At 44.0% G+C, this 24,295-nt stretch overlaps 1 protein-coding gene across 3 annotated transcripts in view; it reads right to left on the bottom strand.

Annotated features, from left to right (window-relative positions):
- The window catches only part of CDKAL1 (CDK5 regulatory subunit associated protein 1 like 1), a 963,682-nt gene that overhangs the window by 914,237 nt on the left and 25,150 nt on the right, over positions 1-24,295 (bottom strand). For all 3 annotated transcript variants that reach the window (XM_040432802.1, XM_040432800.1, XM_040432801.1), the window contains one exon: positions 16,560-16,672. In XM_040432802.1, coding sequence (XP_040288736.1) covers positions 16,560-16,672 — 113 coding nt within the window. The remainder of the gene's footprint in view (positions 1-16,559; positions 16,673-24,295) is intronic.

Raw genomic sequence — 24,295 nt, 5'->3', positions numbered from 1 at the left:
CCCGACCTCTATGAACGGCAGCTGCGGTCCGCGGTAGTTAACCTCTTATGTGCCGCGGATCGCAGCTACCGCTCATAGAGGTCGGGAGCCGGCTATGTGATTCTGCAGCCAGCTCCCGCCTCCTGTATGTGAAAGAGAGGTATCTTCATTGGTGGCGCAGTGCGCCCCCCCCCCCCCCCCCTCAAGCCCCCTAGTATTAAATCATTGGTGGCGCAGTGCGCCCCCCCCCCCCCCCCCCCCCAAGCCCCCAGCATTAAAGGGAATCTGTCACTAGCAATGTTTAAAAAAGTACCTAAATATGAAAACTACTAACGCCTCCATGTTTAGCTGAATCGCCTCCCAGAGGCGCGGCTAAGTCCTCAACATTCACAGCCCCCCCCCTCCCCCTCCCTCCTCAGCGTCGTGCTCTGCGAACACCCGATCCTCCTCTCGTCGGCGTCCCAAATCCCGCGCAGGCGCAGTGCCGGCGATTGCCTGCGCTCTGATAATACGGCTGAGGGCAACAGCTTCAACATAGTCACTGGGCTCGGCGCATGCCCAGTGACGATGTTGAAGCTGTTGCCCTCAGCCGTATTATCAGAGCGCAGGCAATCGCCGGCACTGCGCCTGCGCGGGATTTGGGACGCCGACGAGAGGAGGATCGGGTGTTCGCAGAGCGCGGCGCTGAGGAGGAGGAGGGGGGGTGTTGAGGACTTAGCCGCGCCTCTGGGAGGCGATTCAGCTAAACATGGAGGCGTTAGTAGTTTTCATATTTAGGCGGGCACGGCACTTCAGAGGGGCGTTCCTGGGCACCGTGGAGAAAGAAAAACGCCCCTCTGGGCTCCTTACAGCGTCATTTGCATATCCTAAGAATCGATTTTTAGAAGAAAGGACAAGACTGACATGGAAAAGAAGAACACAGATGGAAAAAAGGTACTTTATTAAACATGGATCCATGAAAAAAAAAAAATTTAAAACATTGCTAGTGACAGATTCCCTTTAATCATTGGTGGCGCAGTGCGCCCCCCACCCCAATAGTAAAAACATTGGTGGCGCAGTGCACCCCCCCCCCCCCCCTCAAGCCCCCTAGTATTAGTCATTGGTGGCGCAGTGCGCCCCCCACCCCCATTCCAATAGTAAAAACATTGGTGGCGCAGTGCGCCCCCCCCCCCCCCCCCCCAGTTCTAATCATTGGTGGCAGTGGCCACAGGATCCCCTCTCCCCTGCTCCTCCGATCGGAGCCCCAGCAGTGTAAGCCTGGGGCTCCGATCGGTTACCATGGCAGCCAGGACGCTATTGAAGCCCTGGCTGCCATAGTCAGCTCCATGCTGCCGTGTGCACAGAGCACAGGGCAGCAGGGAGAGTGCGAGATCCTATTCACTCTGATAGAGATCTATCAGGGTGAATAGGACAAGGGTTCTAGTCCCTAAGGGGGCTAAAAGTTAGTAAAAAAAATAAAAAAATATTAAGTATAAATGAAAAAGATTTACAAAAAAAAAAAAATAATACACGTTAACAATAAACATTAATTTTCAGCAGATTTGTGTAGGAAATTTTTTTTTTCCCTCAAAAATAAAAATACCCAGAATATCGGTATAAATTATCGGCTATCGGCCTGAAAGTTGACAAATTATCGGTATCGGCCCTAAAAAATAAATATCGGTCGATCCCTACCTGCCAGTAACCTACAGTCAGAAGTCTACAGCTTGAACGCCTACGGTCTTTTGTCTCAGCTCTCCATCAGGTAAGTAAAAACCCTGTGTTTTATGAAGGTGCAGTGTTTAGGGCTGATCTGAGGTCTTTTTGTAATGTGGAATAGAATTTCTCACTGCCTTAAAGGAGAACTATGAGGTGAGTGCTTTTCACTCACCTCATAGTTCTAGCCGACCTGTGACAATGAGACTGTCACAGGTCGGCTCAGTAGATCGGGAGGTGAGCTAACACATGCACATAGCTGTAGCTCGCGTTATACTGAGCTTAGGGTGGCAAGGTAAACACCTTTAATTAATTAGTGAGTTTAACTTACTATTAGCAGTACAACTATGTACTTGTACTGTATAAAAAGTATAAAAATGAAAATCTAAATAACACTATGGAGCGCTGTTGTTCACTGGCACCCGGTTGTCTGATGGTTTCAAAAATGGCACTCTGTGTGTAAAAGGTTGCTGACCCCTGAACTAGACAGTATGGGGAGTCGGACGCGCAATGGCATTAACAATCGCTCCCAACTATGCTGTAGAAGAGATCGCTGCATGTAATAGCAGTGCTATCCTCCACTAACTAGCAGGCAATTGCCAGAAAGGAACACTTCCCGACAATCACCTGCAAAATCTTTTAATGTAATACAGCCTTTTACCCCAGATTTTTAAAATAGGGGAACCTTGGTTTAAAAGAAACCAATGGTCAGTGGCTTCTACCACTCTGGGAAGGGGCTCTCGTGGGAGAGAGTGTGTGTGTTTTTGATTGGCACCCTCCCTGTATGGCACTTAAAGGGAACCTGTCCAACTTTATGCTGACCTCACTGAGGGCAGCATAAAATAGTGACAGACGCACTGATTTCAGCGGTGTGTCACTCATGAGCTGAAAGTGGTTGCTGAGAACCAGCATCAATCATTGTAGCACAGGGCTTGAAAAGAGTCAAATCTACCTGAGAAGAGTCAGTTATTCATAATCTCCTGCTGTTACCAATCTGCTGATTAGCAGTTCTCTCCTAGAGAGATCTGGAGAAAACTAGGTAGAAGACTGTCAATCATCAGAAGGTGGGCAGAAGAGCAGGAGATTATGAATAACCAGGACTCTTCTCAGGTGGCAGTGACTCTTTTCAAGGCCCAGTCTACAATGATTGTGATGTTAGTTCTCGGCAACCACTTACTTTTAAAACGACAGACCACTGAAAATCAACTCACCTGTGGTTACTTTATGGGCAGCAAAAAGTTGATGACAGGTTTAATCAATTACGGTCTAAAACAGTTTCTCAAGCCCTAGCAAATCAGATGTCTGCCTAAAACCTAACAGCGCAACCCTCCCGACATGTTTCATCGACAAGTGGCTTTGTCAGGGGACAGCAGGTTATGTCGATGTAGACGCTGAACACTAGCTCTTTTATAGCCTTTCAAGTCCATCCAGTCTATACCAATAAATAATGTCAGATGATGATGATTGACAGCTCTGCCAATGACCTATCAGCAGTATCAACCCTATTGACCTAGGCACAGTACCCAGTAGAGTAGGATTCTGCTGATTAAAATGATACCTCATGAAAAGCGCCTGCGGTGTACGCGAGAATTTATTTATTTTCATTTATGCAAATTAGGGTTTCAGTATACTTAAATCCCCAAGAAGTGGACCCATTTTAAAAACCAGACCCCTCAAACACTTTAACAATGGGTGTAGTGAGCATTTTGAACCCACAAGTGTTTTGCAATTAATTCACAGCAGATGGTGCAAAGTGAAAATTTCTATTTTTACACAGATATGTCATTTCAGTGCCCAATGTTGTGCCCAAAGTAGGCCAGTGTGAACAGTCAGGGCTCTTATTATGCCGTTTCCTGGTTTTAGAAATATCCCACATGAGCCCTATTCTTTTCTCTGAACGTATGAGAGGGCTTATGAGTAAAAGAGCACCATGCACATTTTGAGGCCCAATATGCTGATTTACACGCTTGTGCTTACAAGTATAGAGGCTCTGGGGTGAAATAATAAATGGAACCCCTGACAAATGACCTTATTTATTTAGTCCCACTATGGGACTTTAACTTTTGAGGATTTGATTCCCATTTTAATGCTGTAAAATATATTGAAATATATTTAAACTGTCAGTATTGACCACAACATCTAAAAGGGTTAATCGGCCACCAATGGACCCATTGCTGCCCAGGGATACTGATCGCCTGGCCCCTGTACTAATCAAGTGAGTACAGTTCCTGTGCCCAATCGATCAGTGCAGTGTACATGTATGGCGGAATTAAGTCAGTCACTTCCCACTGCACATGTATGGTGCATGTCAGGAAGGGGTTATTGACTGTCAGTGGCAGCAAATCAATTTTAAAACATTGATAAAGCAGGAAAAAGTGCAATCAGTCCAGAAATCTTCAAAAATGTGAATTAAGGTTTCCTCAAGGCAGAACCTCACTGTACACAATATTCAGACTGAAAGTGTTCCATTTGCAGACATTAATTTAATCCGAGTACACAGACGTCAATATGAAAGATTGCTGTCTGGGCCTCGGCATGCAGCATTAATACTAAACGGGCACATTCATCTCAGGTCAGCGGCCACTCTGCTCGGATTCAGCAGGGGCTAAAATGAGTGCCTTAACAAGGTTTTACACTGTCCACTCTCCAGGCTGCTAAACTGAAGTTCTACAAATTGATTCTAATGTAATTAAAGGGAACCTGTCATCACCTTCATGCTAACCGCATCATAAGGTAGAGACAGGTGAGCTGATTTCAGCGGTCTGTCATTTAAAAGTTAAAAGTAAGAGGTTCCTGAGAAACATCATCACAATCATTGCAGACTGGGCCTGGAAAAAGAGTCACAACCACCTGAGAAGAGTCCTATTTATTCATGAATTCCTGCTCTCCTGCCCACCTGCTGATGACTGACCGTCTTCTACCTAGTTTTCTCCCTAGTAGAGAACTGCCAATCAGCAGATTATGAATAATTGACTCTTCTCAGGTAGATTTGACTCTTTTCAAGCTCTGTGCTGTAATGATTATGATGCTGGTTCTCGGCAACCACTGACTTTTAGCTCATGAGCGACACACCGCTGAAATCAGCATTTCTGTCACTATTTTATGCTGCCCTCAGTGAGGTCAGCATAAAGTTGATGACAGGTTCCCTTTAACTTAAAACAGCACCCCAGGTATGTACTTACATTATACCAGCCAGACTAAAAACACACAGACCCAGGTCAATAAAAATGTACAGAATGTAAACTCCAGCTAAGGCTATGTGCATATCTCAGTTATTGATTCCCGTGGTCCTCCTCCATCCAAGACGAAGCGGTACAGTGAAGATGAAGTAACGAAGCAGCGTTCACTGCATGTGAGCAAATAAAAAAGGCTCTTCATCGCAGTAGAAGAAAGCCATTTCTATTAGCTGTGACCTGTCACTCAGCATGGGAGATAGGCCTGCACATTACTATACACTTTGAACACCAGGTGGCGCCATACTAAGTAATTGTCTTAACACTGCTTTAGGGACAAGCGAATCGATTTGTTCAACCAAATGAATTTACAATTGTAAGGGAGAGTCACCACATCTCTAGACGCTCTCTTGGCTGGCAGATTAACATGGTCCCACATCTTGCGCTGCCTTGATACTCTTGCACACATGCTGTTGGTGCATGCACGGATGATATGCCTACAAATAAGCTGCAGCAAATTTGCATGTGGTGCTAAATGTCTGTACATGCACAGACACTTACACGTTCTTGTGGGTAAATCTGCGCACAGAGATGTTCCAAATACTTTTTTTGGTTTGGCATCACTGATGTTATTTTTTTTGCACTGTTTATCATCTTCTCTCTTACAGGGCTGTTGATTGGATGCAATAAGCAGACTTTAAAAAGGGCTGAATAGTGGGACTTCGAGAAAATGGTCCATTTGTCAAATTTGGGAAAGAGTTGGATGAAAAAGTTCCTGTAGTGCATCAGTGGTGTTGCCAGTGGTCAGAGGGGGGCACGCATACATTCAGAGGGTTCTGGATGGTCAATACAGACAGATGCATGCCAAGATCGCCATATAAGAAGTTGATGTATCTCAAAGGATAGCTCTGTGTCACAAACTGGTTTGGAAGCCATAAGAAACCATTTACCTGAAGCTGTATACATGCACTAGCAGCTTAATTGCCAAGAATGCCAGCACTGGTACCACGAGAGAGGCATGAATGCTAAACAGTAGTGTTCGGTGAGGAAAGTAGGTTCTTCCTTGGTACTAATGATGGCTGCGTCAAAGTTTGCAGGAGGACTGGAAAGCACCTACTGCCACCATGTATAGTGCAGAGACACACAGGACAAACACTAGATGTCATGGTGTGCAGTGCCACTAGCTACCATGCTCTATCGTCTGGTATTCATAGAGGAAACATCGACCAGCCTTTGGTATGTCTAGGACACAGCAGTGTGGGCATGGTCTGCTGCAGCCAATGTCTGGCTTCAGTAGTGGCATGGCTGTAGTGGAGCATGTAACCATGCAGCGCCTAATGTCAGCTAAACCTAACTAGCTGATTCCTACTATTCCTGTCAATCTGGACTTGGAGAAAGGTGACAAGGTGGGAGAACAGAGCCTCTAGGAGCAGGAATGCCCCCCCCCCCCCCCCCCTCCCCTAGAGGCTAATTATCATATTATAAAAGTTAGATTTCTGGAGTAACGGGGGCATAAAAAAAAGTAGGAATAGGTTAGTTAGGTTTAGCTGACATTAGCACATCGCTAATGTCAGCTAGCTTAATAGGGTTAAATCTGGTGACAGAAGGATACATAAATGGAAGCAAGACATGTAAGCATGCAGAAGGAAGAAGCAAATGAGAGCACAGCGCACTTCATGCTCCGCTTATGACTAGAAAAAACAGGCCAATGAAGAAGGCGAACGCAGGGCTCCGATTGGACAGAGCGAGCAGACTATTTTGCGTGTATCACAACGCTGCTCCAGTCTGCTGTACTAAAATGTGATCATTCTTATGAAGGAATGCTAGTAAAAGGTGAAAATTCAAGTCGTATGTGCTGTGACACAGTGAGGGTACCTGCACACTAACGTTTTTTTTTCCGGCACTGAGTTCCGTCAAAAGGGCTCAATGCCGGAAAAGAACTGATCAGGTATATCCCCATACATTCTGAATGGAGAGCAATCCGTTCAGGATGCATCAGGCAAAAGATCAAACCGCAGCATGCTACGGTTTAATCTCCGGCTAAAAAAAACTGAAGACTTGCCTGAATGCCGGCATTTTTTCACATAGGAATGTATTAGTGCCGGATCCGGGATTCAAAATACCGGAATGCCGAATCCGTCCTTCCGCTCTGCACATGTGCAGACCAAAAAAAATAAACGCAGGATCCGTTTTTCCGGATGACACCGGTAAGACGGATCCAGCATTTCAATGCATTTTTCTAACTGATCAGGATTCTGATCAGTCTTACAAATGCCATCAGTTGGCATATGTTTTGCCGGATCACTCTGCCGCAAGTGTGAAAGTACCCGGAGAGGTTTGGACTGGGAAAACAGGCATTTTCCTCCCAGCATGTGTTGCTGGGATGATTTACAGCCAGGTGAGGTCAAATACCAGACTTTAAGTGCCAGTGCAGGTTTTGGCAGCACCTGGCTGTCCTTAAATAGACAGCTGGAATCAGAAGCCATGTCTGTGTGCTGGGCTGGAGAGCCGAGACCCGTGTGTCAGGGGAACAGGCCGCCTAAAGCCTGTGTTTGGACTTGAGGCAGAACTGGCACCAAGGTGACTTTGTTATATTAACTTGCCATTGGGTGTTTAGTAACACTAACACTGCAAAAGTGACTTTTTTGGCATCATGTGTGAATAAACACTGAAGTTTGAATTCCTAACTCGTATTTTGCCTATATACTGCGCCCGCTTATCTTAAATACCAGAACAATCCCCACAATTGGTGGCGGATTCGGGCAAACCCAGAGAGGCAGGCGTAAGCGCCAAAATATTGTTGTTGTTTTGTCTTTTCCGCCGGGCACGGTTGTATGTCTTGCAATAAACCCGCAAAATTTTAACCTGTGACCCTTGACAAAATGGAGGCGGTAATGAAGGCCCTCGTGTAGGTTAAACAGCAGCAAGAAACAAATCTGCAACAGCAGGAGGCTAAGAGGCAGCATCAAAAAACAAACCAGCTGCTGCTACAACACGTGATTGCTTTGCAGACAACAGGAGCAACCCCAAGCATCCACGATGCCCGGAAAGCTGTCCGTGTGGCCATCCCTAAGAGGACGTCGAAAACTACCTGGCGATGTACGAAAAAGGTGGCCACAAGGAAGAAGCTATCCTGAGGTCATCGCTCAGTTCCTGGCATCCAATTCCCAGAAGGTCTATTTCGACTTGCCAGACGAACAAGCAGCCGACTACCATAAAGTCAAGAGAGAGATTCTGGCAAGACTCAGGGTGAATGTGTTGGTCCGGGCCCAGCGGGTGCATCAGTGGGGGTTCAACCCGGCTGAGCCTGCAAGACCCCAGTATTCTCCCCATTTATAATAATGAGTTCATAATGTAGATTTGTGGCGACAGCAACCTCGTGGTTCCATCTACCAGCCACCATGGCTGACTCATCTCAGGGACAGGACTCCTCTCAGGTTAATTTGCATATGTATCAAATCTTTTTTTACACAATAAAAGCACACAGAGCTATGGAGACTGGGTATTGCGGATGTGCTAGCGGACATCTAGAAACCCATGTCCTCAGCTCTATACACTAAATCCCAGTGACCGGTTCCCTTTAAGCCATGGAAGGATAGGGAGACCTCTACGGAAGACAGCCCACGTCCGGGTTTTCTAGGGGGAAGAGGTTCAGGCCCCTTTGTCTGATGCAAGGGAAGCGGTTGCCGCCGTAAAAGTTGCTGACAGCCTCTCCTCTAAACAGGCTCAGGAGGCCAGGGAGTTCGTTAGTCGGAACACGGATGTGTTCTGACCTCCCCGGACGCACTTCCACAATCCAGCATGACATGGTCATGGAACCTTAGGCCAAAGTCCAGTTAAAACCATACCGGGTACCCGAGGCTCGGCAACAAGTCATCTCGGAGGAAGTGCAGTTAATGCTGTAACTAGATGTCATTGAGGAGTCTAAAAGTGAGTGGGCCAGTCCTATAGTCTTAATACCCAAGCCAGACAGGACGTTACAGTTCTGTAACGACTTTCGTAAACTGAACAGGATTTCCAAATTCGATGCGTATCCCATGCCACGAGTGGATGAGCTTATCGAGAGGTTAGGACAAGCGCAGTATTTTTCTGTTTTGGACCTCACGAAAGGGTACTGGCAGATGCCCTTAACAGAGGCTGCCAAAAGAGAAAACTGCCTTCAACACCTGAGGGGCTGTATCAGTACAAGGTGCTCCCGCCACTTTTCAGCGGCTTATAGACATAGGGCTGCGTCCACATCGTCGGTACGCTTCGGCTTACCTGGACGATATTGTCATCCACAGTACCGACTGGGAAAGTCACCTACCCAAAGTGCAGGCTATAGTGGACTCCCTTCGGAAGGAGGGACTAACCTCTAACCCAAAAAAAATGTGCGATAGGGTTAGAGGAGACCAAGTACCTGGGGTATGTCATTGGGCATGGAGTTATCAAATCCCAAGTGAACAAAATAGAGGCAATACGAAATTGGCCCCAACCTGTCACCACTAGGCAAATAGTCATTTCTGGGAATGCTGGGCTATTACATGAGATTTGTTCCCAACTTTGCTACAGTGCTCTTGAAGGGACACAAGTCAATGATGGTTCGCTGGGATGATCTGGCGGAAGAGGCTTTCTCAGCTTTGAAGTCGGCACTGTGCGGGTCCCCGGTTTTGGTTACGCCCAACTTCAAAAGGGAGTTATAGTACAGACCGATGCCTACGAAGTAGGCCTCAGTGCTGTACTGTCTCAGGAAGTCAACGGGCAGGAGCATCCCGTTGTCTTCCTCAGCCGTAAGCTCACCCCAGCCGAGACCTGGTATAGTATAGTGGAGAGAGAGTGCCTGGCTATCAAGTGGGCACTCAAGTCTCTCAGCTATTTATTGGGAAGAAAATTCCACCTGATGACTGACCACTCCTCTCTCAAGTGGATGAGCCAGGCCAAGGACAGAAATGCCCAGGTGACCCGATGGTTTCTCTCTCAAAACGTTAAAGCGAACCTTTCACCTGCATTTCACTTAATAAACTATCAAAAGTACCTTATAGATCATCCTCATTGTGTTATCGTACTTGACCCGCTTTTCTGCCATGTATATGCATGAAAAAAAATCGCCTTATAAAGTACTCTTCTCCAGCTCCACAAGTCACGTTAGAAGTCAAGGGGGTAGCCCTTCCCTCACTCCAGGCTGTAACTCCAGGCTGTTCCCCCTGCCCTAACCCCGCCTCTATTCAGTCTAATTGATACCCGGCTCAGTCGCCGGGACAGTGCTTGTACAGGCGGCACATGCGCAGTCGGACTCAAGCGCGATCCTGTAACTGAATCGCGCATGCGCCGTCCCTAATGCCTGCCTGTCTTCTCTTCCTCACGCGCGCCGCCTGTACAAGTGCGGTCCTGGCAACTGAGCCGGGTGTCAATTAGACTGCATAGAGGCGGGGTTAGGGCAGGGGAGTTACAGCCTGGAGTGAGGGAAGGGCTACCCCCTTGACTTCTAACGTGACTTGTGGAGCTGGAGAAGAGTACTTTATAAGGCGATTTTTTTCATGCATATACATGGCAGAAAAGCGGGACAAGACTATAGATCATCCTCATTGTGTTATCATACAAGGTACTTTTGATAGTTTATTAAGTGAAATGCAGGTGAAAGATTTGCTTTAAGTTGTCGGTGGAACACAGGGCAGGCCAGTTACAGGGAAACGCGGATGCCCTGTCCTGGGTACACTGTCTGGCGTGTGTTCACCCCCTCAGGGTTGAACGAAGGGGGGGGGGGGGGGAATCGGTATGTGACACAGTGAGAGGTTTCATCCTGGAAAACAGGTATTTACCTCCCAGCATGTGCTGCTGGGCTGATTTACAGCCAGGTAAGGTCAAATACTGGACCGGATTTTAAGTGCCAGTCCAGGTTTTGGCAGCACCTGGCTGTCGTTAAATAGGCAGCTGGGCTCAGAAGCCATGTCTGTGCTGGGATCTGAGGCCTGTGCTGGGCTGGAAATCTGAGACCCGTATGTCAGGGGAACAGGCTGCCTAAATCCTGTGCTGGGCTGGAGAGCCGAGACCCTTGTGTCAGGGGAACAGGCTGCCTAAAGCCTGTGTTTGGACTTTGAGGCAGAACTGCCACCAAGGTGACTGTTATATTAACTTGCCATTGGGTGTGAAGACCAACACTGCAAAAGTGACGTTTTGTTTTTAGCACCATGTGTGAACACTGAAGTTAGAATTACGAACTTGTATTTTGCCTCTGTACTGTGCCCGCTTATCCCAACTACCAGAGCGAATCCCCACAGTGCAAAGGAGCACATACTTGCCTGTGAATAGCCCACACGCCAACATACAGTACATACACGTGTGAAAAATGACAGTATGTTTACACCTACACAGACATGCACACTTACACCCCTTCAGACAGAATATCTAACTGATATACGATTGCAAGAACATCAGGTAATTTACTAAAACACAGACGCTTTAATTTGACAAAATGTACTATTCTTTAAATAGAGCAAGCCAAATACCTCAAATATAAAGAACTAATGAAACATAATTACGTTCTTTATCAGCCCGAAATTTAATACAAACTCATGGTTCTGTAGCAGCACCTAAAACATACATGGATAAACAGCTCCCCCTACTGACACTAATGTGGTACTGAGCTATGGCTGTGCCAAAAATCAAGGGAGAGCAGATACTTGGATAAGAAACCATGTACATGACCATATCAGTTTTGTGGACCACAAATCATAGTCGACTTTTTTGTGTTACCCCTGTAGAAATGTCTAACAAGAATAGGACATGTTTATCCGCCTTGCAGGCCGGCGGAACAGATGAATGGATACAGACAACACGCGGTGCGCATCTTTTGTGGGCCGATTGAAATGAATAGGTCCGCATCCAATCCAAAAAAATCTGATCGGATGCAGACTGAAAATACAGTTGTGTGCATGGTGCCTTACTGTACATAGCATAAACTGTACGGGCAAAATTATGAGCATAGATATTGTAGGGAGGCGATGGAAATTAGACATGGTGGCTTACAGTGTTGAAGCGTGTTATTTCTTTTATACAATCATATATAATTCCATGACTAAACTTCCATACGCCTTCATGCAAAAATATTTTATAGATTACAGATTTCTACCACACAGGTATGTACCGTAGTCATAAGTATGAACATCTGTTCTCAGCATAATTTATTCACCACAAGAATTTTCACAGAAGGCAGATTTCAGAAATTTCCATGACTAACTGCGTTAAAATAATGCATAGGAAGGAATTAACTGGCAAACAAAACACAATTAATAAATGGAATAAATGGCAGCAAATCTGAGATGGCGACTTATCCTGATTGCACGTTATGTTATACTCTGCTGCCGCCACATGGTAATATCTAGTATTACACTACCAATTACACTGTGTAAGGAGCACCAACATCCTGCTCAAGAAATACTCATATTACAGGTTTGTTTTTTTTGGGGGGGGGGGGGGGAGGGGTTGTGGATGGGAGTAAAGCGGGTGCTGTCATAGGATCAAGAAAAACAGATTACTGGTAGGTGTAATCTAAATTCTCCCCCTTTGCTTTATGACAGAACCCCTGGAGAATAGGCAAATAGTACCAAATTCGGGCAGCACAACAGCCTGAAGTACCTTGTGACTGAAGACCAGAACCTCATTAGAGGGAAGCTGAAGTCTATAGTATCTATATAAAAATAAAAAAAAACTCCAGGTACCACCTTACAAATTTGTTCGATAGAAATCAGAAGCCCTCTTTGCTCAGAATGTAGGATGACCTAGTTGAATGTGCCCTGAACCTTGAAGGTGGACAATTCCCTTAGAAAAGTAAGCTAAAGATATTGCCTACTTAATCCATCTAGCGACAGCCTGGGCTGAGACACCTTTCCCTTTCTTAGGACCCTGAAACTGCAACAGCTGTGACGATGATCTCCACTGCTGTGAGGCCTCTAGATAGCGAATGATGCACCTCCTAACATCTAAACAGTGGAATTCTGATTCCTTCAAATTCTTTGGAGCAGAGCAGGAAGATGGCAAAACTACTTCCTGAGAACAGCGAAACCTAGCAGATCCCTCTTTTTTGCCAAAGGTATCAGGAGAGATGACCATCCTATCCTCTAAAACCACTACACATGGGTGGGTCAAAGACAGAAATCTCACTGAACCTTCTGGCAGAAGTTATAGATGAGGAAAGCTAACTTAAAAGGGGTTTCCGAGATTTTTGTACTGATGACCTAACCTCCGAATAGGTCATCGGAATCTGATCGGCGGGTTCCGACCACGGTGGATAAAAATCAATAAAAAAAAAAAAATATTGGATTTTTTGGATTTAAATCGGATTTCCTTTTATATAAAATGCTTTGAGGAAAATTACCATCCAAAAGGTTATTCCATCATGAAATAAAGATGTTTTTTTTAATTATGTAGAATAAGGCCTCATGCACACGTCCGTTGTTGTTTTCCGTGATTTTTTGCGGACCCATTGACTTTCAATGGGTCCGTTGAAAACTCGGATAATGCACCGTTTGTCATCCGATCAGTGTTTCCAGTCCGTCCAAAAAAATAGGACCCGTCCTATTTTTTTTTCACGGACAACGGTTCACTGACCCATTCAAGTCAATAGGTCCGTGAAAAAACACGGAGGCACACAAGATTGTCATCCGCGTCCTTTTCCTATCATTTGCAAGGCAAACTTGACTTAGATTTTTTTTTCACTTTTCATGTATGGTGATCCTCCAAAAATCAAGGAAGACACACGGAAACAATAACGGAAACAATAACGGAACAGCTTTTTGCAGACCGCAAAAAAATACTGTTGTGTGCATGAGGCCTAAGGCTGTATATGTTTAATTTTTTGGGCAAATAAATTCCATTAATCCATTCACAATGTCATGCTCTTCCAGAGGTTTTTGTAAGATTATTGGGCAGTTTTTCTGCCTACAAGATATCACAGATGCTTTGTTTACTTTTGCGGTTCTCAAAACTGAATTGGACTCAGCAGAGATCACATGCCTCTTCTTCACAGCAAAAATGTTATAACATGAACAGAGTTGAGAAAAAGACCTTAATCCTAACTTCTACAAACCTATGAATACAGAATCAACCTAATCAAAATATGAAAAGTTGCTATTCGAAAAATCTTCATCTACTTGCATATTATAAGTTATACCAGCAAGAATTAGTCTATGTAGAAAAACTATGATTTAAACGAAGCCTTACTGACTAGTGATTTAAATCAGTTTGATTTTAATCAAATCCACTCTGGTTCCGACACCTGTGCCCCCGCCAAACAGCTGTTTTTCCTAGGTCAGTGACGACACGTTCATCTGTCATGTGGCCTTCACTTGAATGGGGATGAGCTACCAAGCACAGCAGCTATACAATGCGTGATGTTAGGGAGACTCGTTTCAGTCGTGGCCAGTTACTGAATTTGTGGCGCACACTCGATGCAATAAATACATGAGTGCACCAAAATTAGTACCCATCTGCAACATGCAAGACAAAGACTGTCTAAACGTCAATTTTTCTGCCAACTATATTTTTACTGTCAGTTCAAAGAATGTTTTTTGCACATATTTTGATGCCTAATACGCCTGTAAACTCCCTCTCATTCATTTCAAATGGGAGTCAGCAGTTGCTTTTTACACGTTAGGGTTTGCTGCTTTTTTTTTCCCCTCTATCTTGGGGAATCTGAGCTGATTTTCCCATTGTAATTAATGGGAAGCAGAAAATAAATTAATAAATTAATTTAAAAAAAAAAAAAAAAAAAAAAAAAACGCCAATTCCCCAATTTTGATTCGGTTTCGATACCATAAAAAATATTCGATACCACGAGGATTTATTTTTATTTTTTCTCCCTGGCTGTGACGCTCTTTGTGATTGGACAGCGCTACAGCCAGGGAGAAGGAGACGACCATTGATTATTAATTAGCATACCAGACGGGAGAATTTAACAGGGGCACATCGGGAGAACGGAGCGGCGCCCAGGAAAAATAGTAAGCGCTATTAGATCCCTGCTTTATGCCCTACATACTGTAACTTGATACTTATTTTATAATGTCTGGACCCATGAAAGGTCCTCATTAAGCATAAAGATTTCTCATCACTGGAACTATGCGGTCTAGACCAACCCCTGAAAAAAAAAAAAAACCCTAGCATTAGCACTCCTTCACCAAACTTAAAGGGATTGTGCAGGCGATATACGGATGACCTATCCTCAGGATAGCTCATCAATATCTGATCGGCGGGGATACATATAGCACCCCTGCTGATCAGCAGCTTCCTCTTCATTACACTACTGCAGCAGCGGCATAGTGTAATTACAAGTACTCGCTCCATTCCCTTCTGAGAAGACAGGCAGTGTAATGAACAGGAAGCAGTGCTCGCTCCTCTTCAAACAGATGATCGTTAGGGGTGCTGGGTGTCGGACCCCTGCTGATCAGTTATTGGGATAGATCATCAATATAAACTGCCTGCACAACCCCTTTAACAGTTGGTCTAATGCTCTTCTAGTATTCAACAAATCCTAAATTATCCATCAGACTGCCAGACAGTCCAGTGGCAGAGTGCTTTATACACCACTCCATCCGACACTTGGCATTGCAGTTGGGGATGTAAGGCTTGCATGCAGCTGCTCAGCAATGGAAACCCATAACATGAAGCTTCGAGTGCACAGTTTTTGTGCCGATTTTAGTCAATTATCATAACTGCAGTTACTGAGTCATCAGGGTGTTGGTGACTTATGCACTGTGCCCCTCAGTACTTGGTGACTCTGCGGCAGCAGCACGGCAGTGCATGGCGAAAGGCCGCCAGACTAAAAGTACTGCATGTCCGACTTTTTAGACCATCAGCCTCTCTCCGCGAACTGCATCGGAGCTCCGCCCCCGTCCCCATTATAGTCAACAGGGACGGAGCGGCGGTCCGGCGAAATAGCGGCAGGACGGATCCGACAGGGTGAACAGCCTGTCGGATCCGTCCTGCCGCTAGTGTGAAAGTAGCCTAACTTTACATGATCTGCACTTCGTGCCAGAGATGCTGTGGTTCCTAAATGCTTCCACTTTGCAACAATACCATACTTGACAGCGGTGGCATCCTATTATAATACCACTCTAGAATTCAGTGAGCTCTTTAGAACGACCCACTCTTTCACAAATGTTTATGAAGGCAGACAGCATGGCTAGGTGCTGGATTTTATACACCTGTCTGCACAGCAAACCTGACAAATAAGCCAGAGCAAGCAGGAATTGTCAACTTATTGTGCATGATTTAGTGACCAGGGTGAAAACTGGAATATTTTTTTTTAAAAAAAGTTAATAAAAACCAGTGTCATTCTGGTAATATTCAAGAAGAAAAGATAGCCGCGCTCACCTGTGTACCGCTTAATGGAGGCATGGATTGTTTGCCAGGATCAGGCATGCTGCAAATTTCGATGGAGAAGAAAATCCAGCTTCCAATAAAAGCGATAGTTTTTTCGGATACCATAATATGATCTTTACTCATGACATGTCATAAGTAAGGATCATATTATGGTATCCTAAATGCATAGACACTAATAAATATATATATATATATATATATATATATATATATATATATATATATTTTTTTTTTTTATTTTTTTTTTTTTAAAGAATAAATAAAAATGCTTTTATTGGAAGCGGAATTATCTTTTATCATATTCTTGTAATACATTCCCTTTAGCATACATATATCTTCACAAATCAGGGTCCATACCTGTAATTTTGTAGCCATATGCTGCCAATTGTCCTGCCATGTATTCTCCATCAGAGTTGTTATGTGAGCAACCCCATGTACGTATCCAGATCTTCTGCGTGCCTGGAATGGTGCTGAATGAAGAGGAGAAAATGAATACAGGGAATGTTAATCATGTCTAGAGCGCATTTCTATTAAATTAGATCAGAAGCTAATGTACATAACCACATTACAGCTGTAGTACGTTGTCCACTGTTTCTGTAGGCATTCTACCCTGGAAACATTACTTTTAGGAGAGAACTAGCTGAAGAACCCGGCTTCGCTCGGGTATATTCAATCTATTTCATTTAATGTTTGTGTGTGCCGTTAAAAGATATCAACACTATCCACTATAACAGTGACATCTACAGCACCCTGCCCCAAAAACAGTTACCTCCACAGTAGCCCACCCCCTTAACTTTGACCTTTACAGCAGCCTTCCCCTTTAACAGTGACTTTCACAGCATACCACCCCCTTGACAGTGACCTCCACAGGGGCCCGCCCCCTTAATAGTGGCCTTTACTGGATCGGGGCGTGTCCTTTTGAACAGCTCACTCTAAGACAGCAGCACTGTGCTGTCCAAGTGTGAGCTGCAGAGTTAGTCACCCTCGCTCCCACATCTGCAGCTGACAGAAGTTGATTTTTATCTTCATTTTTTCAATTCGTCGGCTCAGGAGTGGGAGGATCAGGGGCATGGCTTTAAGTTTGAGGGTGGACACATTGTGACAGGGGGCGTGTCTGCACTCCTTCCAGCACTAGTGACGCCACTGGGCACTTTACTGGCTCATTTGCATACCAAATAAACTGGATTTTCAGAGGATAAAAACATCTACTGCTGGAACAAAGGCACATCTGGAAATAAGGTACTAAGTGCTATTAGGCCATGGCTTTACTTCAATAGCAATTATCCTGGTGACAGATTTCCTTTAAAGCTCTCCTACAGCAGTTAGGATAAAGCTGGGTTGATATGGAAACCTGGAGTAAAACTATGTGGAGACTGGAGGACTTGCAAACTTCTATTGGCTGATAAGGGTCATGTGACCAGGCTTCTATTGGCTAATGCATTTTTTTGGAATCTCTCGGGAACAGTACGTCCTAGAGAGCAGAGACCTGGTCTAAAACCTTCCCGGACACCTGTTGTACCTGTGTGCCAAATCTTGATTGTAAATGCGACGGTGCGGATTCCTTTAGCGGACATACACACACACACATACACTCAGCTTTATATATTAGATATACGTCTACAAACCTTAGAGACATACAGCAGCGTATATGGTGCACCACCATGTAAGCATCTCAGACAGGGCACTGCCAGATGGAGACCGAAGGTCAACTTCACATTCATACATTAAATTTCCATTTTAGGCCATGTTTAGAAAGAATGGATTTTCCATAAGTAACTGAAATTCTGCTAAATGGCCGGCGGATGCACATGCAGATTAACCACATGGAACACGTGCATTAGCAGCAACAGAATCCTGAATAAGTGAAAATGGCCTAAGAGCGTAAACGTGGACACTCAAGAGATCCATTTTGCTGTCATTTGCCAAAAAATTAGAACAAATCCAGGGAGTACATAAATAATCCAAAAGGAAGAGTCTGGGAGCTTTTATCTTTTTTGGATCCATTCCTGAAAAATGAGGGACAGGACAGCAGTCCTCATGAATTTCAGTGTGACTGCAGCATAACTTGCACAACAGTATTACCATGTAATAGCAGTGAACACCAAGATGCAGAAATGGTAGATCAGTTATCGTCACCATAAGGACTCATGCATATGAAAGCTGTTTTGGTCCACATCTGATCCACATTTTTCGCAGATCATACACAAAACGCATTCATTTCTATGGGTCCACAAAAAATGTGAAGAGTACACGGATGTCATCTATGTCCTGTCTGCATCTGTGTGGCCGGTCCACAAAATTACAGAACATGTCCTATTCTTGTCTGTTTCGCGGACAATAGCCAGTTCTGGTAGGAAAATTCAGCATGCACGCGTCCAGTTTCAGTTTTTTGTGGATCTGTGCACCACAAAATGGATACAGTTGTGTGCATGTGGCCTTATCTGAATAAATACCCATAAAAGCCTGGTCAGATGAGAAGGACAGACCTGGATCATGCCCATCTGTAGGTACAATTTGGTCCAAAGTGGTGTCTAAGGGCGATTTCTCCTGTAATAAAAAAAATGGGATCCGACAACAGTTAATCCTCAACTTTTTACATCAAAAGGAAAAAGGGGAACAGACTAGAATGACGATCTGCTGTGAACGGAGCTTCAGCTGGTTCAGGACCAGTGTCCAGGATCTTGAAGGCCAAGTTCGTTATTTGGTCAGTTACTTCCATCTTATTGTGAGCCAAAACCAGTAGTGAAGCCTAAACAGATCAGTTATAATGGAAAGATTTGCTCTTGTTCTGTGTTTTTGACCCACGCCTAGTTTGGCCTAACAATAACTGTTGGAAATAACTAAAGTGTGAATTTGGCCTAACACATGCAAAAAGCAACTAAGTCTACTTTCACACTCGCGTTTTGGCTTTCCATTTGCGAGAGCCGTTCAGGGCTCTCACAAGCGGTCCAAAATTGATCAGTTTGCATTCTAATGCATTGTGAATGAAAAGGGGTCCGCTCAGAATGCATCAGTTTGCATCAGTTCAGTCTCCATTCCGTTTTGGAGACGGACACCAAAACGCTGCTTGCAGAGTTTTGGTGTCAGTCTGATGAAACGGAGCCAAACTGATCCGTCCTGGCACACAATCTAAGTCAATGGGGACGGATCCGTTTTCACTGACACAATCGGAAAAACGGATCAGTCTTGAGCATTGAAAGTCGATGGAGGACGGATCCGTTTTCTACACTGACTTTCAATGGTGTTGAAGACGGATCTGTCTTGGTTATGTAAAGATAATACAAACGGATCCGTTCTGAATCCCTCTCATCTTGGGTCTGTTGTTCCTGATAGCTTCCCCCAGCATGCCAGGAGAAGCGATCAGATACAATTATTATATACAGCCTCCTTGTCTATTGGTCCACGCTCCCCATAGATACTGGTTCTGTTCATACTGCAATTCACTCTCCCAGATAAAGCCAAGGTGAAATGTACATCCGAGTTTTCTTCCTCTTCTGGTAGGTAATATGGTTATACTTCCATGGGTCTTAGCTGATTGGGTGGGGGTAGGTTGTTTCTACGTCTTTTTTGCCATGCTCAACAAGGGGTGGTGCTTAATGGAAAGGGGTGAACTTTAACAGGAAAGGGGCAAGGGTTAAAGATTTACCACTTTCCTCCACATTTGAGTCACAAGTCACAGTTCAGGCATTAAAATCTGTTTCAAAGTAAGCCAACCAATAGTTGCTATAGTCAGAAAAGTGAGCCTGAGCTCCTGTGATAAATTTGGTGTAGGTCTAGACGCCATCTTTAGCATTCGTAAACCTGGGTCATAATTTAAAAACTACCTAAGAACAGGAGAATAATCATCTGAGATGATTGCCAATGTCATCTCCTGGCTTAATTGACTTGTCTTGACCTATCAATTCATCAAAACATAACTGCCTCGGCAGTATATAGAGATATGAGGAAGTATAATTTATACGTCAAACTGGAACACCTTCCCATTAATTAAAATATAACTTAATATTTGTTAAAATAGACATATGCTCAAATCGGGCTCAGACCCCATAGGTCAAGATAACACAGATACACATGGAATAGTTATCTCAGAACAGAATAGTTATTCCGGGGTTACTCATGGTTTGATGATATTTTCAGATTGCAGGTGGCTCTCTGCAGAGAAGGACGTGGTGAGGATCATGTTTACTGATGAACACTCCAAAAGAAGCGAGGCATGGGAACAGTATAGAATACCACAGATAAATACCTATTTTTCCCTATGCGTCCCTCCCTAGACCTCAGCCCAGGGACACCCCTATCACTTCATGCCCCTCAATCAGGACCCTCTGGGAGACTTGAGCCAAGATGCAGGCTTTTGGGATATCCGATGTCTCACTTATGATTTCAAGTTGGCGCCTTAAATACTCTCCTCCGATCTGGATCAACCCCCTCCCACCCCCAATCCAACATGATCCTCCTTCCCCCTCATTTGCATCACCCATATATTATCAGGCTTTTTTTACATTACTCTCCTCAGCATTATGTAAAGAATTGGATCATATTCGTTATTTACCTACAAGTATATATCTTGATTCCTCATAGTATGCCATCGATGGAGGAGAGACTCCGCTGTGGAACGCATATGCGTTCCAGAGACCGTAAGTTGCGCCGCACACTCGTTCCACAGACCAGAAGTTATAGTATGCCATTGATGGAGGAGGAACGCCGCTGTGGAAGGCACATAGGTTCCACAAACCGGAAGTTGCGCCGCACATGCGTTCCACAGACCGGAAGTTACTTTACCAATGAGCTCTCCAGAAATCAGAAGCTACAATCCATAGGCCAGAAATGTCAATGCGTTCCATAGACCAGAAGTATCAGTACGTTCCATAGAGATAGATAGCTTTGGGGTTTCATAAGCGGTAAGCCATAATCATCCAAATTATAACAAATAAAGGCTTGAAATATCTCACTTTGCATGTAATGAGTCTCTCATGTTAGTTTTACCTTTTAAGTTGCATTACTGAAATAAATGAACTTTGCACGATATTCAAATTTTTCAAGTTTCACCTGTATATACGCTCCACAGATTAGTTCTCACTATTCAGATTGACAAAGTCTATGTTTCAAAAATTGATGGATGTGTATAAATCCACATCACAGAAATGAACATATCTAATCTGCCCAACTGGGTAGATGCATATAGGGGAGGCGCGAACTTAAAATCATGAGTGAGACATCTGATATCCCAAAAGCCTGCATCTTGGCTCAAATCTCCCAGTGTCCTGATTGAGGGGCATGAAGTGATAAAAAAATCCACAGAAAAAATTAAGATAAAAACATCCTGCACGATATGATATACAAATGTGCGGATGTCCCTGGCCATATTATTGAAGAAAACCACAGAAATAGGATAATAATGCACTTAGTAAAGTAGATGCTAACATTATACATGGACAAAGTCCTCACTCTGATATATGAATATCTGAGACACTTAGTCAATATAGTTTGATCAAAACACATCTAAGCCCGCCTACCAAGCGCCATGGTGGTCTCAGGTCAGGCGGGTCCTCCGCACTCTTGCCCTTCCTACCCAATAGAGCGCCTTGATTAGGTGGTACATATGGGTGTGCTGGCTCCTCCTCCCATTGGTTGCTTGATGCACATGGAGGTGACTAGGAGCAGCACACCATATGTGCGGCGTCCGCGCTCCTAAACATAGAAGCCCAATGGCTTAGGTAGGTTTAGCGTAGGACCCGCCTGACCTGAGACCACCTTGGCGCTTGGTAGGCGGGCTTAGATGTGTTTTGATCAAAATATATTGACTAAGTGTCTCAGATATTATATCAGAGTGAGGACTTTGTCCATGTATAATGTTTGCATCAACTTTACTAAGTGCATGAAGTGATAGCTTCAGTCTCACGATCGAGACTAAGTACAGGTGAAACTCGAAAAATTAGAATATCGTGCAAAGTTCATTTATTTCAGTAATGCAACTTAAAAGTTAAAACTAATATATGAGATAGACTCATTACATGCAAAGCGAGATATTTCAAGCCTTTATTTGTTATGATTTGGATGATTATGGCTTACCGCTTATGAAACCCCAAAGTCACAATTTTGAGGTACCCTTTGCTCAGGGGATATGGATTAATTAGCTGACTATAGAGTGACACTGAGCCTAGAATATTGAACCTTTTCACAAAATTCTAATTTTAAGCCGCATTAATGCTATTCCTTTTAATTTGCATTACTGAAATAAATGGACTTTTGCACGATATTCTAATTTTTCGAGTTTCACCTGTATATATGGTCCCCTGACGAACCGGTCTTAATATCTTTTGACTGGGGAAACGCTGCGTCGGGAGTTTTTGTTTCATCTCTATACTTACCAGTATTTGTTGGTTTTGTCCTTTAGTCGTATACTTAGGCCTCATGCACACGACCGTTGAGTGCATCCGTGTCCGTTATTCCGTTTTCCGTGATTTTCTGCGGACCCATTGACTTTTAATGGGTCCGTTAAAAACTCTGAAAATGCACCGTTGTTCATCCGCGGCAGTGATCAGTGTCTACTTTCACACAGACGGATCCGCAGTATATTCTAACACAGAGGCGTTCCCATAGTGATGGGGACGCTTCAACTTAGAATATACTACGAACTGTGTACATGACTGCCCCCTGCTGCCTGGCAGCACCCGATCTCTTACAGGGGGCTGTGATCAGCACAATTAACCCCTTGGTGCGTATCATACCCCCTGTAAGAGATCAGGTGCGGCCAGGCCCCCCTCCCTCCCCAGTTTTAAATTCATTGGGGGCCAGTGCGGCCCCCCTCCCTCCCTCATATTTAATTCATTGGTGGCCAGTGCGGCCCCCCTCATATTTAATTCATTGGTGGCCAGTGCGGCCTCCCCTCCCCCCCCCCCCCTAATTAAAATCCATTAATAGGCATCAGAATCCATCATATTACTTACCAACAGGCTCTTAACTTGCATATGCATCATCAGTATTAGTAAATCTGCCTATAGTTGTAACCAGGGAGAATGTTGGTATTTCATTCTGCCCATGGTTTGTCCAGATTCTGGCAGGTTCCCTTTAAGATTAAGAGAACCTTCTAGTTATCGATGTTTAAAAAAAATGAAACAAAAATTCCTTCCCTTCTGCCCTTACTATGAGGCCAACTGATCTGATCACTACACACAAAAAGTGCAGGGCGCTCAGGTCCGAACATGCCAAAACCCCGGGTCACTCCTTGTACATTACACAAGACACCCATACATTGCACAAAGATTGCCTTCCAGATGCAGCCTTGTTTAACCCCTTCAGGACGCAGCCTAATTTTGCAAATCTGACATGTGTCACTTTATGTGGTGATAATTTTAAAACGCTTTTACTTATCCAGGCCATTCTGAGATTGTTTTCTAGTCACATATTGTACTTCATGACAGTGGCAAAATTGAGTCAAGCTATTTCATTTTTATTTATAAAAAAAAATACCAAATTTAACCAAAGATTTGGAAAAATTAGCAAATTTCCAAATTTCAAATTTATCTACTTTTATAAAAAAAAAAAAAAAATAAGCCAGTAATACCTCCAAAAATAGTTATTACTTTACATTCCCCATATGTCTACTTCATGTTTTGATCATTTTGAAAAGGACATTTTATTTTTTGGGATGTTAGAAGGCTTAGAAGTTTAAAAGCAAATCTTAATTTTTGAGAAAATTTTCTAAACCCAATTTGTAAGGACCAGTTCAGGTCTGAAGTCATTTTCTGGGGCTTACATATTAGAAACAACACAATTTTAGAAACTACACCCCTCAACGTATTCAAAACTGATTTTACAAAGTTTCTTAACCCTTTAGATGTTTGACAAGAATTAAAGGAAAATAGAGACAATTTCAGAATTTCACTTTTTTGGCAAATTTTCTATTTTAATCCATTTTTTTCCCACTAACAAAGCAAGGGCTAACAGCCAAACAAAACTCAAATATTTATTACCCCGATTCTGTAGTTTACAGAAACACCCCATATGTGTTCGTAAACTGCTGTACGGGCACACGGCAGGGCGCAAAAGGAAAGGAACGCCATATGGTTTTTGGATAATTTTAAGTTGCC

The sequence above is a fragment of the Bufo bufo genome, chromosome 5 (genome assembly GCF_905171765.1).
Source record: "Bufo bufo chromosome 5, aBufBuf1.1, whole genome shotgun sequence".
NCBI classification, from domain to species: domain Eukaryota; kingdom Metazoa; phylum Chordata; class Amphibia; order Anura; family Bufonidae; genus Bufo; species Bufo bufo.
This window is presented reverse-complemented; position numbering and strand designations above follow the sequence as displayed.